General features: G+C 52.2%; 1 protein-coding gene and 1 long non-coding RNA gene across 7 annotated transcripts in view; one reads left to right on the forward strand and one right to left on the reverse strand.

Annotated features, from left to right (window-relative positions):
• Positions 1-3629: 3629 nt before the first annotated feature.
• LOC106782696 (uncharacterized) lies at positions 3630-5738 on the reverse strand. Its single transcript, XR_011433678.1, has 2 exons — positions 5154-5738; positions 3630-4125 (listed from the first exon to the last, which is right to left on the reverse strand). It is a non-coding gene; the product is annotated as an uncharacterized lncRNA (long non-coding RNA).
• Positions 4677-17652, forward strand: part of TOM1 (target of myb1 membrane trafficking protein) — a 40167-nt gene continuing 27191 nt past the window's right edge. For 2 of the 6 annotated variants that reach the window (XM_005606575.4, XM_005606576.4), the window contains exon 1: positions 4703-4933. In XM_005606575.4, the coding sequence (XP_005606632.2) occupies positions 4882-4933 (52 nt within the window). In that variant the 5' untranslated portion in view covers positions 4703-4881. Of the gene's footprint in view, positions 4934-11236; positions 11683-17652 lie in introns of those variants that run through there. The other 4 variants (XM_003364290.5, XM_070254288.1, XM_023631703.2 and 1 more) reach the window with 4 other exon arrangements.

The raw sequence follows: 17652 nt of genomic DNA on the forward strand, positions 1-17652 counted from the left end.
TATTGTAATCATTGGTACCATTGGCGGCCTCAGTAGGGGCCAAGGAGTTACGTGAGCCCTGGCAGCGTAAACACCTTGGAGAGGTAAAGCTGTCAGTGCCACCAGCTGAACTGCGTCTCTGGTGAGCTGACCTAGAGTATCGGCTCTGCAGAGCTGAGAGCTGGTGTCTTCCATGGGCAGTGCTAGTTAGCCACCGAGCCCTCGCAGCTTCTGCTGCTTAGCTGCTTGGTGTTGTGGAAGATGAACTTTGCCCGGTTGATTCTTGGGTTCATCTTTTTGGCTCTCTTGGTGGGCAAATACACAGTGTTCTGCATTCCACACATAAGTGAATTGCAAAAAAGTACTCAATTCTCATGTAAGTTTATTTATGTGCGCGTGTGAATGTGTGTTTTAATTATGTGTATTTAACTCTTTAAAATCTCTTAGATTTTAATTTATCCTGTAAATTTCTGTATATATAATTTAATAACAAAAGCCTCCACCAGCAACAGCGTGTGGAAGATACAGATTTGTCATTCCTTCCTTCTTTCCTTGCCTCCTCTGGTCTCCTCTGAAAACTCCAAATCATCTACATTTTAAGGTATCGTGCCTCAAAAAGGAATCATTATGTCAGGATTCTAAATCTTTATAATTCAATAATGTCAAGAAAGTAAAATAAAAAGGAATGCTACCATTCCCAGTCGCCCTTATTTCCAAAGAACCAGACTTTTGCTTCCCAGTTCCGAAGAAGACTTCAGGCTTGTTTGTAAATTTGCTGTGAGATGCCCTGCCTGAACCAAGCCCTGGGCCAACCACCTTCTTCCCCTGGCCTAGACACCACTGCGCATCAAAGTAGATCCCTGAGGACAGTGCGGCCAGCCTGCCTCCTGTTTAATTCCTTCCCGCTCCCCACCAGTGTGATCACGGGGCTGTGTTTCTTAAATGTATTCTGACTGCTGAATGAATGCCTTTCTCAGCTCAGAGCAGTTTGAGATTTAATTGGGGAAACAGAAAGAAACAGGAATGTTTGGGAACCAAAACCAAGAAGAGCAGAAATCTTGGTCTGATTTCGTGTTAGAACCTGTACCACCCCTCATCTGTACCCATGGAAGTTTCCTGTTTGACACAGGCATCAAGGAGGGGCCTTGAAGACATGGATTAGTACAGAAGGAAGTCAGTCCTACCCTTGTCATTTGTACACATTAATGAAATCCCGACGAGGACCTGCTTTTTGTTTGTTTTCCTTTAAAATCAAACCCTATTGTATTTGTATTTAAGGTTTGTACACATTTGTATAATAATCTGTATCTTGTGGTATTTGGTACTATTAGAGGAAAAACTTTGGATTCAGACCTTCTTGCAGTTTTTATATCATTGTTTTATTTTGTTTTTTAAATAAATTCTAGCAGTTTGATCCAAATCCCATTACAGTTGTATAAAGAAATAAAATTTTGTACTTATATTATTAAAAATCACATTTTTAATATTTGTAGTCCAGTCTCAGCTATCTTTTCCCTGCTGCTAACCAAAGATGCTGTGAAATTATAAAACCTGTCTGTTCACACTATATCCTACCATAATTTTCTCAAAAAGAAAAATCCATCTGGAATAGAGAGCAAGTTTCTGATCTTAGCCGTTTTCCTAATACACATCTTACTCTGTTTCTATTAACTTGTGCGTTGTGGAGTCTCTCTTCTGCAAATTGTAAACCCAGTGGCTCTGATAAATATGGCTCTATTCTCTGGCAGATGAAATTGTATGTACATTACAGTGTTGGCCTAACTCCAGAAAATGTCTGTCAGTCTCATACAAGGGTTGCATCTGAATCATGTGCTTAAATGTGACATATTTCATGCTGTTTCAGTACCGTCCTGATTCAGTGAATGACGTTGGTTAAGTCACTTAATCTTTGTAGGCATCCAAAGTCCCATTTGTAAAATCGTGTTGATGTCGCTTCCCTGTCTTCAAGCCCGCAGCCCGCCAGTCTGGCTGAGTATTTAATAGTATTGTGAACATTTCATATAGGGAGATTTGACCTTTCAAGGTAAAAAATTCAATGCAAACACAGTATGTTAATATTCATAAATAGTGAGACTCTTTATGATTGATTGAAAGGGGAACTTCTTATGGAGAGGCAGCAAGAAAGAGACCACCATGTTACTGAACGACTATTATAGAGTGACGTGCATATTTCACCTCACTTTATCTCCCCAGAAGCCTTATGAGTATTATCCCCCTTTACAAATGAGGAGGCCGAGGCGGAGAAGTACTTTTCCGAATTTTAGACAGCTAGTCAATGGGAAAACCAGAATAAGCACACTGGGACAGCTGACCCCAAAGCCTAGGCCTCTCCTACCCTCAGCCATTGTAAAGTTAAATCTTGTGTGCTCATCAGAATCCTCCATTCACTACAGTCCTGAGCAAACCTGATTGTAGGGAGACAATCTGAGACCTTTTCCTTGTTAAACTGTCCTGTCCTAGCTGGGTTTTATGATACAGGCCTCATTTTTCTTCTCATCCTAGTGTCTTTAAACTTTGGAGGCAAAGTATCTTAATTTTTGTCTAAAACTACTTTAAGGATATAATAGATTACATTGCATTTATGCAATATGTCAATCTTAAGGGACTTAAACATTTTTACCCTCGGGAAGACATTTGATATTAATATTGCTAAAACACTTAAATGGAAAAATTAAATTAAGACAGACTTTTTACTAAATGAGCTTGTTCCTTGTTTGCAAACACTTTTAAAACATAGTTTTAATCAGTTTTGTACTACACTTAATATTTGCCATTTACATTCCTATCATGTTGACAAAATCCCCACTCTTCCATTTCTAATTGAATAGTTATATAATATTGTTTGTATGGAGTTAATATGGCTGCGCTCCCTGGTTGGGGATATGTGGGTTGTTTCTGCTTTTTTACCCTGAAGGATAAAACTTATGGCTGTCTTATTCTTGGCAGTAAAGCCAAGATCTTCTGCCCATAATCACTTTAAACCACAGTGATGTAGGAAGGCAAGAACTTCTGGTAAATCACCACCCAGCATGAGGAGGTTAAAGATTGTCAGTGGAAGAATCCAAAAGAAATTCATGCTAAATATACTCCATACAACCAAGCAAGATGCTTAAATGAAGAAAAACATGGAGGGTACCTTACATGAAAGTCATCTTAAATATACGACCCCCTTTATAGTCCAAATACCATTACTGAAAGGTAGATTGATTTAAAGTTTTATGTTAGCCACTGTGCTAGACGACAGTGGTGAGCAAAACAGGCATGGTATCCCAGCCCTCATGGAGCATCCAGACTAGTGAGGGAAGGCTTTTTTTTTAAGGGGTGGGGAGGGGGTCGTGGAAGATTCACCATGAGCTAACATCTGTTGCCAATCTTCCTGTTGCCCCCCTCCACCCCGCTTGAGGAAGATTTGCCTTGAGCTACCATCTGTGCCAATCTTTTTCTATTTTGTATGTGGGTCACCACCACAGCCTGGCCACCAATGAGTGGTGCAGGTTCACATCTGGGAACCAAACCCAGGCCGCTGAAGCAGAGTGCACCGAACTTAACCACTAGGCCAGGGGGCTGCCCCAGAAGGCACTTATTAATAGGTCTCATGAACATTACTAAAACAAAAGCACAGGAGTGCATGATTTCCATAAAGTTTTATATTGTTCAGTAAGGTTGTCAGCCCCTATGCTGCTCAAACAGGTTAACATACAGAAGTGATTAAGTTCTAATGTACGTTTTCCATCCTAATTTTGTGCAGAGCCAGTTTACTAGCCTTCCAAATTTAAAAGTCACAAGCATCATGATCAGTGAATACTAACGCAGTCTGCAATAACCCAAACTACCAAAGCAGTGGTTATCACATCTTTTGGAATGCATGTCATTAGAAGAAAAAAACATAGCCAATAGATCAGATATCTAATGTGTAGGCGACGTATCTGAAACATGGTACACAGCAAGGCTGAAGAAGATATTAGAATTACAAAGCTGGGAAAGGCCGTTGAGATTCTCAGTTCTTCACTTAGGGTCCACTGCTGTACATCAGGGACCCAGAAATTCCCCGAAGTTTTTGTATCTCTGACTTTTATCTTCACAAAGGCTCACGGCTTTCTTCACATTCTCAGAGGAGACTGTTACCTAAAAAAAGAAAGTTCTTTTGAGTCCTTGATCTAATTCCAGCAGAGATGGGTCCCAGGCCCCAGCAGTGACTACAGCGGTGTGCTGGCCGCCACCCTGGGCTCTAGTCCGTCCCTAGCCATAATTCACGGGGTTGCCTCTCAGTGGCAAGGGATCGCAAACCCCGGGCCCTGGCCTCCAATTGGAGGTAAGCGAATCTGGGCTGCAAGCAGGGCGCATCCTGCCTCAGGGAGACCTCGACATCACATAGGAAGAGTTCTATCAGGGCAGGGAGACAACAGGCCACGGAGGCTGTCGACCCCCGCGGTGGGTGTGTGGTCACAGTGAGGTCCGAAGGGCTAAGGCACTGAGCGAGAGCTGTCCTCTGAGCTTGCCGTGTAACCTCACCCAAGTCACTTCCCTGCTGAGACCCAGTTTTCCAGATGCACACGAAGATCGCTTGGCCACGCCCCTAAATTCTTAAATAAACGTCGAGGGCGTGGCTTAGGGAGGTTCCCGCCCCCAGGCCCGCCACCGCCCTACGTGGTACGTGACCCCCCCCGACGCCGAGTAAGCCGCAGTGACGTCATCGCCCTCCGCCTCGGGAAGCCCAACCCCTCGCGTTAGGGGCGGGGCCTGAGGCCACGCTCCAGACTCTCTTGCCCCGCCCCCTCGGGCGCCTCCTCGCGGGCCGTCCGGCGCGTCACGTGACGGGTCGGCGGCGCTGGCGGTTGCTGTCAGCTGATTCCCCGGTTGGTGGCAGCGGCAGCCGTGGCGATGGACTTTCTCCTGGGGAACCCGTTCAGCTCTCCGGTGGGACAGCGCATCGGTGAGTCTCCGGGGTCCCGCCCAGCCCCGCCGCGGGGCGCTGCGCCCGGCCCCGGCCCCCCGGGGCGCCTCCAGGTCCCCAGTCCCACACCGGAGGGAGGCAGAGAGGGCAATGAGGCCGGCGTGTCTCCCCCGGGCCGGGACCCGCCCAGTCTCCCGCCCACCTTGATTGACAAACGCCGCGGTCCATTAGGAAGCCTCGGCTTGTGATGGATGCTTACGTCAGCCAATAGGTAAAGAGGAAGGGCGGGCCCGGGAGGCCGCGGCTCAGCCAATGTGCGGCTGCTGGGGTCCCGAATCCAGGGAGAAAGTTGGGGGGTTGAAGGGTCTGCGGGGTGCTGCAGTCCCTGTGCTCCTTCTCTGCTTCTCGCCTCGCTCTCCCGGCCAGGGGCGCGCCGCCTGGGCTCTTGCCGTCTCCTTCCTGCTCGCCAGGCTCCCCGGACACGGCTACCTGAGCGGGGCTGAACGTCCGTCTCTCAGGACCGGGAGACCGGGGCTTGGCGTCGGCGCGGCCGCCGTGCGGGGAGCGGGCGGGTCAGCCCTGCCTCCGGGCGCGCGCTGGACGCTGGGGAGCCCGCTGACCAGGCTGCCGAGCCTCCGAGACCCGGCTCTGAGGACGTGCCTGCCCGGGCAGCCCTCGCCTCCCAGCATCAGACCCTCCGCCTGGGGTCGCAGACTGGGCGATCGGAGGAGCCACCTGCTGCGGCCTCCCTCCGCTCCCAGTCCGTGGCTCGGCCAGGCGCGCTGGCGGGAGAGCCCGGCTCACTGAGAGCCGCCGTCTCCTGACTCGCTCACCTCCTGCTGACGGGAGACGCACTAGTCCTGTGATGTTACCTCTCTGTGCGGCGGCTTCCTCACTCGTAATTGGGGGATGATAATGGTCCCTGCCTCCGTGGGGTTGTTGTGAAGATTAAACGCGTTAATAGATGTAAGGTACTTAGAACAGTGCCTGGCACGTGGCCAGTGCAACATAAAAGAAAGTCGCGGTGTCTGTTATCGTTGTTTCTGAGACACCACCAAGCGAGGGTCGGGAATGCCTGGAAATGGCCGGGGGGTCGGTCTCATGGGTGCGCGTTCCTGCCCAGCAACACGGGGAGGACCCGCAGGCCGTGGCCCAGACAGCTAACCCTTCTCCAGGGACAGCTGGGTGTGCCGCCTCCTTCTCGCATGAGGAACCCACGGGCAGCGCTGTGAAATTCTCTCCATCTTTTTGATGGTTTTTTTAGCCTTAAATCCAGACTGGGAAAATTGTATCTTTTAGACAGGATATCCTTTCCATTCTGACGGTCTTAGAAGCCAAACCTTGCTAAAGTCGGCCGACCCAGCTCTGTGTTGTAATCACCACCGTGGCTGTTTGTGGCTCTTCTGAGGTTTGGTAATCATCTCTGTCCAAGAGGGGGTGGCAGGCAAGGATTTACACACCAGGAAGCGCCTGGACCAGAGAAGGGAAGCTGCCCTCCCAGGACCACCATTGCAGGACCTGCCCCACAAGGCACTACACAGACACACACACACACATTCTAGTGAGTCATTGTTTTGGAGCTGAAAACAGAAAGCAGCTCTCTGCTTGTATATCTTTTTTTGTGTGTGTGTGTGAGGAAGATTAGCTCTGAGCTAACATCTGCTGCCACTCCTCCTCTTTTTGCTGAGGAAGACTGACCCTGAGCTAACATCCGTGCCCATCTTCCTCTACTTTATATGTGGGACGCCTGCCAGAGCATGACTTGACAGTACCTGGGATCCGAACCGGTAAACCCCAGGCCGCCGAAACGGAACGTGTGAGCTTAACCACCGTGCCACTGGGCTGGCCCCTCGTCTTTATTTCTCTAACAACAGATACCACTGCTTTCATCACCTGCCAAGGTTGAGACTCCCTACTTTAAAAAAAAAAAAAAAGAAAAAATCTGGCCTTCAAAGTCAGCCACATATTCCTCAGGGTTTCTAGAGCAGCTCACTTGGACTCTGGGCTTTAAAAGCTGATCAAAGAAGACAGCTTCTCTTACCCTGTCTTGGGCGAGAAACACTCTGTCCAGAGAGAATACTACTAAATTATAACACCTCAGAGCACAAACCACCTGTTACTGCTGGAAGGGGCCTTCCCCTGGGGACCTTCGAACCTGGTTAAAGCACAGATGGCTGGACCCCACCCCCAGAGCTTCTGGCTCTCTTAGGTCTGGGTGGGGCCCTAGAATTTGCATTTCTAGCAAATTCCCAGGTGATGCTAATGCTACTGGATTGGAGACCACAGAGTGAAAACCTCTGTTCCAGCCCATCCCCTTCTTTTTACACAGGACACTGAGGCCCAGGGAGGGGAAGGTGGAGCCTGTGCCCCACCCAAGACCCCAGTGAGTTGATAGGGAAGCGAGATGACCTCCGCAGAACCAGTGAAATTTGACCCAAAGTTGAAGAAGCTGTAAAAGTAGAATTAAATGAAGGGTAGCTGCCATTTGTGTTAATGCCCTCATTAGTCCCTGTTTTTCTTTTGGATAAAGAGGCGGAAGTCCTGCTGATTGGCTGTGATTGCTGATGACCCCGCATTAGCTGCTTGTATTTCTGTAAACTGCAGGAGTGAAATAATCTCTTCTCAGGCCTGCCGGCTCCATCCCGTTGTTGGGAGGAGAGCCCTGTGGAGTTGGCATCCCTGAGCACAGTGGGTTCCAATGGTGCTCATCGGGGGTGAGTGTCACTCCCCTCACAAAGTACACACACACTCCCCTTTGTGCTTGCTGCGCCCTCTGACTGGAATGCTGCTCCGTGTGCTTCCTTCAAAGCCCCAAGCAGTCACCACCTCCCCCTCCCCCCTGAGGCCCCTGACCCCTACCCATCCAACCATCGATTCTGTGTTCTCCGGCGCCCGCCCAGCTGTGCAGCCTTCCTCACTGCCTGCCTTTGGGCTCTGGACCTCCCCCTCCTCCTGATGGAATGGTGGAATGACAGCACCCCCTCTCAGGGTGGCTGTGAGGATGAAGTGAGACACTCCCTGCAGGGTGCCCGGCACCTTGCGAGTGTGCGGGAACATCGGCTCTTGCTGTCATCGTCACACTAGGAGAGCACTGTCCCATTCCTGTAGTTGTGCATGTGTGTCTCCTTGAGAGCAGGGACTGTACCTTATTTATCAAGACCCTTGGCACCTGGCATGGCCCCTGGCACATAAGAGGAGGGAGAAAAGGAGACAAGGAAAGTGATAGTTCGTGGGCAAATACCATGTGCCGGGCACCATGCTAGCATCCTAAACATTAATCTTCATGGTGACCCCGCAAGGTTTCGCTATTTTTTCTCATTTTACCAAAAGTAAATCTGCGAGAAGGTGTCACTTCCCAGGTTTTCACAGCTAATCAGGGTGGGAATCCAGACCCAGGTTTCTCTGGTTCGGAGCGCAGGTCCCCCCTGCACCCTCGACACATTGCCTCTGGCTGATCGGTTCTTACTTGGAATTCGCCTTAGTGCAACCCTCCAAGATCCACAGTTCCTGTTCTAGCCACAGACGAGCTTTTCTGGTTATAACGCACACATGGGTCCGTGCGCACTTCCAGATCACTCACCCTTATCTTTTAGTAGGAGAGCTTCCCAAGTGCAGCAGCCTGTGGCAGAAAGGACCCCAGATAATTAGTCCTAGGGGGTGTTGACACAGCTCTCTTCTTCCAAGGATTTCAAAACCCTTTCCAGTACCCTCCGAGGACAGATCTTCCTGGCTACAGCTTGTAGACAGACGTCAAAAGGCAACCTCAGAATCCCATTTTCCCTTTCTGGCTGTCAGCTCAGGCACTTTGAGCCAGAGACCCAGCTGACTCACGAAAGCAAGCTGCAAACAGCACACACTGTAAATGTGGGCGGTCCCTGGGGACCAGCCCCCAGTAGTGGGGTGGGGGTAGCTGGGTCTAATGGGCGAAGAGCTCAGAGCATACGGCTGAGCCCTGAGGTGGACGGGAGAAAGGGAAAAGTCAGGGAGAACTGTCCTTGGATCCATGAAGGCCACGCCAGGGAGCACACCTCGGGCCTTCTGGGCGCCATTTTGGGTGTGATGAGCTGGACACGAGGCTGGACACTCACGCACTGTTGTCGAGGAGACCGCAGGCTGGGAGGCAGGAGGCCTGGGTCCAGCTCCAGTTCAGCTCCTGACTGTGTCACGCTCCCTCTCCATCGCCCATCCCCTTGTCTGTAATGGAGAAGTGCTGCCGTTTTCCCTCCATTTCCCAGAGGACGATGAGGAACAACTGAGGGGACAGACAAGGACAGGGAAGAACTGATGCTAGAGGGAAGAAGGAGCCTGCTGGCCACTGGGGAGGAATAACAGAGCCGACTCCACAAGGCTCAAGGGTGCAGTATGATGTTACAGGGGAAGGAGCTCAGTGCCAGCATAAAGAGCTGTGCCCAGCCCCTTTCAAAGATGACCGGGCTGCCTTGTTTGGTAGTGAGCTCCCCACCACTGGAGGTGTGAGGCAGAGGCGGGAGGGAGAGGCTGTAAAGAAGGGTCCTGCTGTTGGGGTGGACTAGATCAGGCTCTGCCGACTGTTCCTCCTGTAAAGGGCAGAGAGTGAACATTTCCGGCTTTGTGGGCCGGTGCCTGTTGCAGCTGCTCAGCTCTGCCCTTCTAGCACAAAAGCAGACACGCATGGGTGCGACTGTGTTCCCATCAAACTTTATTCATGGACACTGAAATTTGAATTTCATGTGATTTTCAAATGTCATGAAATATTATTCTTCTTTGGATTTTTTTCCAGCCATTTAAAAATGTAAAGACCATTCTTAGCTCTCAAGCTGTATAAACAAAACCAGACTGAGTTGAGCAGGTGGGTTCATAGTTTGTGACCTCTGGGTCAGAGCCACTGGCCAGAGGCAGAGTGATGGAGGGCGGTGCTCTTCAGAGTGGATCCCAGAACACCCACATCAGAGATGCTTGAGGATGCTCCAGCCCTGGGCCCCCTGAGTCGGAACCTCTGCCACTTCCCACATGTGCCCTGGGGAGCCCTCACATCTTGAAGCTCCAGCCCCCTGATCTGCAAGTGCTGGAGCCAGGTTGAGCCCAAGTCTCTGTCCTGAGGATAACGGAACGATGTCCAGAGAGGGCTGTGTCAGCTGCCCTCAGGGTGCACATAGTAAGGCATCCAGGATGAGCTCCTGAGTCAGACCAGATGGTCTGAGTCCTGGTTCGGCCTTCACTGGCTCTGTTACCCAGGGCAAGTGACTTAACCTGTCTGTTCTTCAGTTTCCTGTCTGTAAAATAAGGATAATGATAGCACATGTCAGTTGGGGTTGCATGTTTTCATGTTGTGAAGACCTTGGCCCGGTGCCTGTCAGACAGTAAGTGTCCATACTTGTGAGCCACTGTGGTTTGTCACAGGTGTTACTGTTGTTGCTGGGGCATAGTCCAAGTCAGTGGCAGCGCCAAGGTGCCCGCCCAGGGCTCTGGCTCCAGGGCAGTGTCTAGTTGGCCTTGCTGTCCTGGGAACGCGCAGGCACTGGCTGGGTGGCAGGCACATTCACAGACAGGTTGGGTTGTAGGCCGTGGGGTGGAGCCGACTCTCACTTGGGGATTAAACCCTTTGCCTGACCCTGCGGATGGAGCCGGTGAATAGGTTTTGTTCCCTCACTGAGCTCAAAGAAGTAAGAGTAAAGTCCCGGATTTCCGCTCCTCTAGTTTCAGGAAAAAAGCCCTCAGTGTCTTCTAAGTAGCCTGGGGCCCTCAGCCCATGAGAAGCAGGGGGATTCAGGACAAGTTAACTCTTTACGTCCTTCCGAGGAGGTGCCCGTCTAGGCTACACTCCCCACTTCCGTCCTTCATGCACCGCCTTTATGATTTGTATCTGCTCTGTGCCACCTTTAGTGTTATTTTCATGGTGTTTTCCTTCCCTGGGCTCACCTTTTTTAATTTGACCTCATCCTGTGTAATTATGTCCCTGAAACCATGACTCCAAGGCGCTAGTTCATGGCTGTTTCTCTAGTCTGCGTTAAAGAAACATGCAACTCTAAAAACGTCTTAAAGTCGGCCCATGAGCCCACCTCCTGTGATCCTGGGTGGCGCATTTTGGTCACACGCATGTCAGCAGTCTGAATAGGGTCAGAGCTTGGACCCTGCATCAGAAGACCTGGGTTCAAGTGCCAGCTCTGCCCCTTTTCAGCTGTGTCCCCCAGGCAGATGAGAAAACCTCCAAGGGACTCATACCGTGCCAGACAAGGGAGACGTAGCAATTAACGGAGCACTGAAAAGTGCCATGGAGCGCCAGACTGCGTGCCAGACCCTCGGGGAGGGACAAGCTTTGCTCCTGATGGGAGGGTGGAGAAGGGCAGGAAGGAGTCCAGGAGAGGGAGGGACCAGGAGCCGGCTAGACCACAGGAGGCTGAGCCAGCCGAATTTCAGGGCAGACAGAGGGGTCCCTGTTCTACTGGAACTTGTTTGCACTGAGGCAGTATAAACGCTGGGGAGTGGATAACTTCATGTGTCAACTTGGCTGGGCCATGGCCCCAGGTATTTGGTCAGACATGATTCTAGATGTTTCTGTGAAGGTATTTTTTAGATGAGATGAACATCTTTGAGTAGAGATTACCCTCCATAAAGTGGGTAGGCTTCATCCAGTCAGTTGAAGGCCTGACTCGAAGAAAGACTGGCCTCCCCGGAAGCGGGAATTGTGCTTTCAGACGACCTCTGCCCTCGAGCTGCGTCTGTCCTCTGGGTCTCCAGCCTGCTGGCCTCCGCTGTGGATTTTGGACTTGCCAAGTCTCGGCAATCAGATAAATCTCTCGACACAGTGTGTGAGTTGTCAGTAACATCTTTCATGTTCACAAGTGGGGGGAGGAGAAGAGAATGTCATATATGCCTTGGCCACCACCTCAAGCCTCTGCTTTCACAGCCTTGCTCCCTCTTACCGGATGGTTTTTAAAAACCCTCCTGCGTCTCTGAGATTTTCTTCAGTTAGATACTGTAGCTAATTACCTCTACTTTAAAAGTGTGGGTTGCAGAAGTTATGCCTTCTGTAAGGTATTTTAGGGTTCCTCTGTGACCTGTGGTTACAGAATGGCAGGGGAGAGGCAGCCAGGGTTTTGAGGAAGGACGGCTCAACAATTTAGGAAACCAATGGAACTTTCCACGCTGGGTCTGGAGAGAGTTGTTCATTTGGAAATTAGGCTCCAAGATAGTTTGCTAGCTGAAAAAAAAAATGACATCTGCACGTATGTGATTTAAAAATCCATTTTGTGTGAGTGCTTGAAATTTTCAGACAGTGACTTTCTGCTTGTTTTTTTGTAGTTGATAACGTTTGTTTTGGTGCTTGCTGTGTGCACGGTAGGATGCAAGGTGCTTGAGATGCTTCCTCTCATTTCCTCCTCAAGCGGCTCTGGAAGGGGAGTGCTTTAGTTATCCCTGTTCTGCACAGGAGGACCTGTGGCACAGAGAGGTTAAGGAATTCACTCAGGGTCACACAGCTAGTGAGTGCTCAAGTCAGGACTTGAACTGGGACTTCTCTGTGTCCAGATCCCCTGCTCCTAACTTTTCCCCCCTCATTGCTTTCCCTTAGATTACAAGGGACCTGCCAGGTTTCCTCTTGAGTGAAAATGTCTGGGTGCGTCTAGAATGAATTTGTTCTCATTGTTCCTTTCTATATCCTTCCCCACCCCCCGACCTTTAGCATATTCATTTCATCCTCGTGCTTGTCCTCACATAGCAGGAGGCACAGGTGAAGGCACCCACTGCCGCTGCCTGTGTTATCAGGAAAGCAGAGCCTTCCCCAGGAACCGCCCGAGAGATTTCCACTTCTGTCTCAGTGGCGAGAACTGGATCGCAGGGCCACTTCTGGCTGCAAGGGAGACTAGAAAACCTACAAACCATGAGCCAGTGGAAAGTATGTCACAGCAACAGAGTCTGTTGGAGTCAGCTCCATGCAGGAGCATTAATAAACATTAAACAGGGTGCATTTATACAAATAGCTTATCCAACGTGGGCAGGTGAGTGAGCTCCCACACCACGTTTCCAGAAGGACCTCACAGCTGACCGGTGTCCTGAGGGGATGGTTAGAATGGTGAAGGCCCTGGAGGTCATGTCCACCGTGGAGTGGTCACAGGGACTGAGGGTGTTGGCGTGGAGGACACATTAAGGAGGGACGTGGGCTTTTAAAAATATTCATCAGATGCCGACTGGAAGATAGATGAGGATTTCTAAACAGCTACTAAGGTGTCACTGAGGGCCAACGTGTGGGAGTATTTCATTGAAATCAGTGTTATAAAGGTTTATTGTCCTGGTGAATTTGGCCTCATACTTCATTCAGTCATTCATCAACATGTACTGCACATTTATCCCGGGCCCAGTGCTGTCTCGTGTAGAGAATTTGGTGATTCATGAGCTATATAATCTCCACCATTGAGTTCACAGCCTAGTGGGAGAGACAGACAGAAACAAAGAAATCAATTCTATAGAGTTATTTTAACGACCCCACTAGTAGTTATGCTTATAATTGTGGTCTGTGCAAAAATGCTGTTGGCCCATGGAGTGAAGGAGCAGGCCCCCAGGGGTCAGGGCAGGCTTCATGGAGACCTGACCTTCAGCTGGTCTCAGGAGCACGAATTACCATGGGGAGCGGGGAGGAGCACATTCCTGGAAGGAGGACTGCGTGCTCACAAGCACAGAAACCTGAAGGGGGCCCGGTGGGGCACGGGCAGAGGCCTGCGCTGGTGGGGGAAGGAAGTGGGGACAACACGTGGGCCAGGTCTTCCCCCAGCATCCTGCCCACCGTGCTCCAGTGAAGCCCAGGGTAGCTCCAGCCCCACAGCGCCACAGTCCCCTGGGGAAGCCGGGGCGGTGTGACTCGCTGCACAACAAGGGGCATCAGGGGTCCCGTGGCTGCAGGTGGCAGGAGACCCAGCCGGCACTGGCCGAGCCCGCTACCACACGCTTTGCTTACCCAGCAGGCAGAGTGAGGGTCGGCATTTTCAGGCTTGTCTGGCAGCTCAGTGATGTCTTTAAACACCCAGGCTCTCTGTCCTTAGCATGTTGGGTTTTGTCCTGAGCTTGTCACCTCCTCGGCTCAAGCTGCAGGCAGCATGCTCCCACGCCAGCCTCCCAGAAGAGAGAAAGGAAGGCGAAGGGGCAGAAGCTTCCCTCTCCCTGGGCCATGCCTCTGTGTCCCAGAAGGGACGCCCCCCCCCCCCCCCCCGCCACTGCCCAGCAGACAGCCCCTTACTCCCCAGGAATCAGAGCTGGGTTGCTAGCCCACTTCTAGACCAGGCCCTGCAGAGGGTAATGGGGTCGTGCTCCGGGCAGGCGGCGGGGAGGGACGGCTGTTGGGTGGGCCAGGAAGTGTCCGCCACCGTGGGTCTTGGTGTGGTTCCGCGCCTGAGTCCCTCTTGTCAGTGTTGGGTGTTGGTCTGTCCCCAGCTCCCGGCGTATGTCCTCTGTCTAAGCAGCCGCTTTTCTCTCCTCCCACTGCCTCACTCCCTCCTGGACGTTCCCCCACCCTCAGGTCACTTCTCCCCAATCCCCCAGACCGAGCCTCAAGCCTCTCTTCTCTCCTCTTCTCCCCATCACCCTGCACGGTTCACCGACTCGTTCTCTCAGCCAACGCCATTCCTCTCCCTGGGCGTCCCTGCTCCACCTGCCCAGCCTGGCGCCCCATGCTCTGGGCTTGGCTCAGATGGCACCTCCTCGCTGGAACCTTCCCGCTCCCTCTGTGTGTGTTCAGCCCCTTCTCTCGGCTCCCACCACACCCCAGCCTGACCTCAGTCATATCGCTGGTCACTTTGCACTGCAAATGTTTGTCCAGCTGTTTTCCCTTATCCCTTCAGGACCTCCTCCAGGGCAGGGATTCTGTTCTGCTGCGTCTTAGCCTCTCCAGCACCTGGCCCGGGCCTGGACACCTCAGAGAATGCTGGGGGGAGGGCGAAGAGGTGGGCGGGAGGAAGGCAATGAGAAGGGTGGGAGGAGGGGGCAGAGGGGATGGAGGCAGACGGGGGGGGGGGGGGGGGGGGGGGGGGCGGGGGGGGAGGGAGAGGCGAGCAGAGGGGTGCGTATCACTTACAGCAGATCCACACTTCATATTCTTTCCTTCGTAAATATCTCAGTGTGTCTCTAAAAGGTACAGAATAGGAATCTTACTTAAAAACAAACCAGCCTTGAGTACAATACCATTACACACTGAAAAAAATTATACAGATGTGTTCTTTAAAGACTGAAAACAGTAAATACTAGAAGGAAATCGCCACCCAGGTTCACTTTGGTTCCTTTGAGTGATATGAGTGGGTGACTTTAACGCTAGAAGGATGGCGTTCAGTAAATGTGGTCTAGAAAGAAAATGACCATGCGCGCCCTCGCTGGGGTGGAGGCTCCCTAAAGGGGCCTGGGGAGCCACCTAGAGCTGACACGTCGTGTCGCTGTTTTCCTCATCATGGCCAGCTGATTCCTATTGTACCCCTCTCCCTGGGTGCCTTAGACTTGGTCCTCGTCTACGATGGGACTGGGTGTGCCAGGGCTGGCATTGGCCTTTAAGACAGTTCCTTACTGCCTACAAGCCATGTTTCATTGACTCTAAGACAGCATGAAGCATGAAAAGAAAAAACTGCTAACTGAGCTCTGACAGGTCATTTGTGAGAAGTGTCTAATATCGGAGGGATTGGGGAGTGGAAAAGGAGAGCCTAGGGTTAGTGAAACACGATGCTATTATCAGGGCGGGGAGTGACGGGTGATCGGCCTTGAACTGGAGCACGAGACAGTCTGGAGGCGCAGTCCTTCCACAAACGCTGAGCAAACTTCTACTCTCTGCCCCACTAGAGGGTCGGCCCCAGTGAGGCAGAGACGCAGAGATGTCCCCAGGAGCGGGAGTCCACCCTGGTCAGGTACAGATGTCCTTCAAGAGGGCGGAGCAGAATAAGAGCACACGGGTTTAGAGCCACAGGCCTGGCTGTGCATCCCCATTCCTCCACTTCCGGCCATGGGCATCAGCTGCCACTCCACCCGGTGGGGGCTGTGGGGAGGTGACACAAGAGGGGTACACCGAGCATCCTGCACAGGCTGACAGTCAGTGCATGCCAGTCGGATTGTCACTGGTAGTCATGATGTTGCTGTCAACACTAGCTGAGGAGTGACCCAGTTTGCCCAGTGGAAGGCAGCGCAGAGGGGCTGACACTGGGGTAGGGCCCTGACAGATGCGCAGGGACTCTCGCACTCATTTCCTCTTCCACATCAGCCCATCCAGTCTCACAGCCCTGCTACTGTCTCAGCGCCTGGGCTTTCTGTCACAGCATTTGCACCCTTAGTAATGTCACAGTCACCTCCCACTGGACTATAAACATCCTAAGGGTAGGACCTGGTCATTTTTGCCTCCCAGTGTCTCCCTGGGGCCTGGACAACAAGTGTTGAGTATGTTTGAGAGGCACATAGCATGGTGGGTAAGAGCCTGGATTTGGGAACCAGGCTTCTTTGGGTTTGAATCTCTGCTCTGCAACTTACAAGTTGTGTGACCCTGGGCAAGTCAGTGACCTCTCTGTGCCCCTCAGTTTTTCACCTCGTCTTAAGGGCTGTGGTGAGGGGTAACTGAGTTGGCGTGAAGTGCCGAGTCCCATGCTGAGTGCCCAGTGAGTGTGGTGGTGGTGGGGTCGTCGTCATCATCCTCCTCTGTGAACTGATGCCTGACTGAATAGAAGAAAGGCATTCCAGGCAGAAGCCCAGAAGCATGAAAGGACAGGGCCTGCAAAGGAGAACACAGCTGACCGTGGCTGAGGTCAGTCCCGCATGTCCCTCTCAGCCCGAGAGGTCAGGTTTCTGACCTGCAGGCAGTGGGGAGTCATGGACAATTTTTAGATAGAGAAAAGTACTGGTAGGATTTATGTTTGAGAGAAGAGGGTGGTGGTGCCGGTCCAGGCCTGGAGGAGGTGACGGGGCCTGAACCAGAGCTGTCGCGGTGATGATGAAGTCGGGGGCAACTCTGAGATTCGTCGAGCAGCTGAAATCCACTGGACTTGGCAACTGTCTGAATGTGCAGGGCTATGGGGAGAAGGCCCCGGGCCGCTCCCCTCCCCGCTGAGCTGGGCAGGAGCTGGTCGTCGTGGCTCGCATCATGATGCTGACCACGGTCCCACCGAGCACCCACAGAAGTGGCCTCCTCCAGAGCAGCTGTGGGAGCAGGGCTTCCCCTGTGACCGGGAGGGCAGGCTTCCCAGCTATTGGGGCTGAACAGGCCGGGGCCAGGGGCTGGGGCTGGAGCATCTTTGGTGGCCCCTCTTTCCTGTTCCCGGCCCAAGTCACAGCCATGGTACCCAGCAGTGACTCATCGCTGCTCGCTGCCTGACGTGGTACACACATTGTCTGGCCAAAAAATCTCGTCGCCCTGTGAGGCAGGCAGTCTTATCTGGGTTTTACAGATGAGGAAACAGAGACTCTGAGGGCTTGGATCCTTGCCCGTGGTCTCCGAGTTAAGGGGCGGGGGTCAGACTCACCCCACTGCAAAGCTGTGCCACAGCCCAGCCTCACTATGCCACCATATGGGCAGACTCTTGGGAGCTCTCCAGGGAGGTGGGTCTGCACCAGACCAGACATGGAGAGGACAGACCACTGGGCAGACAGACAGGCGCCCAGTGATCCAGATCCACAGGCCTGCCAGCCCTCGACAACAGCCCCAAGCCTGACGTCCTCAGGAGCTGGGGGCCCGAGCAGAGCTCTGCCCAGGGGCTTCAAAGGCTACTGCCGGCACCCCCGAGGTCGGGCAGTCAGCTGTCATTCTCTTGGAACTGGTAACGCTT

The sequence above is a fragment of the Equus caballus genome, chromosome 28, assembly GCF_041296265.1.
Source record: "Equus caballus isolate H_3958 breed thoroughbred chromosome 28, TB-T2T, whole genome shotgun sequence".
NCBI classification, from domain to species: domain Eukaryota; kingdom Metazoa; phylum Chordata; class Mammalia; order Perissodactyla; family Equidae; genus Equus; species Equus caballus.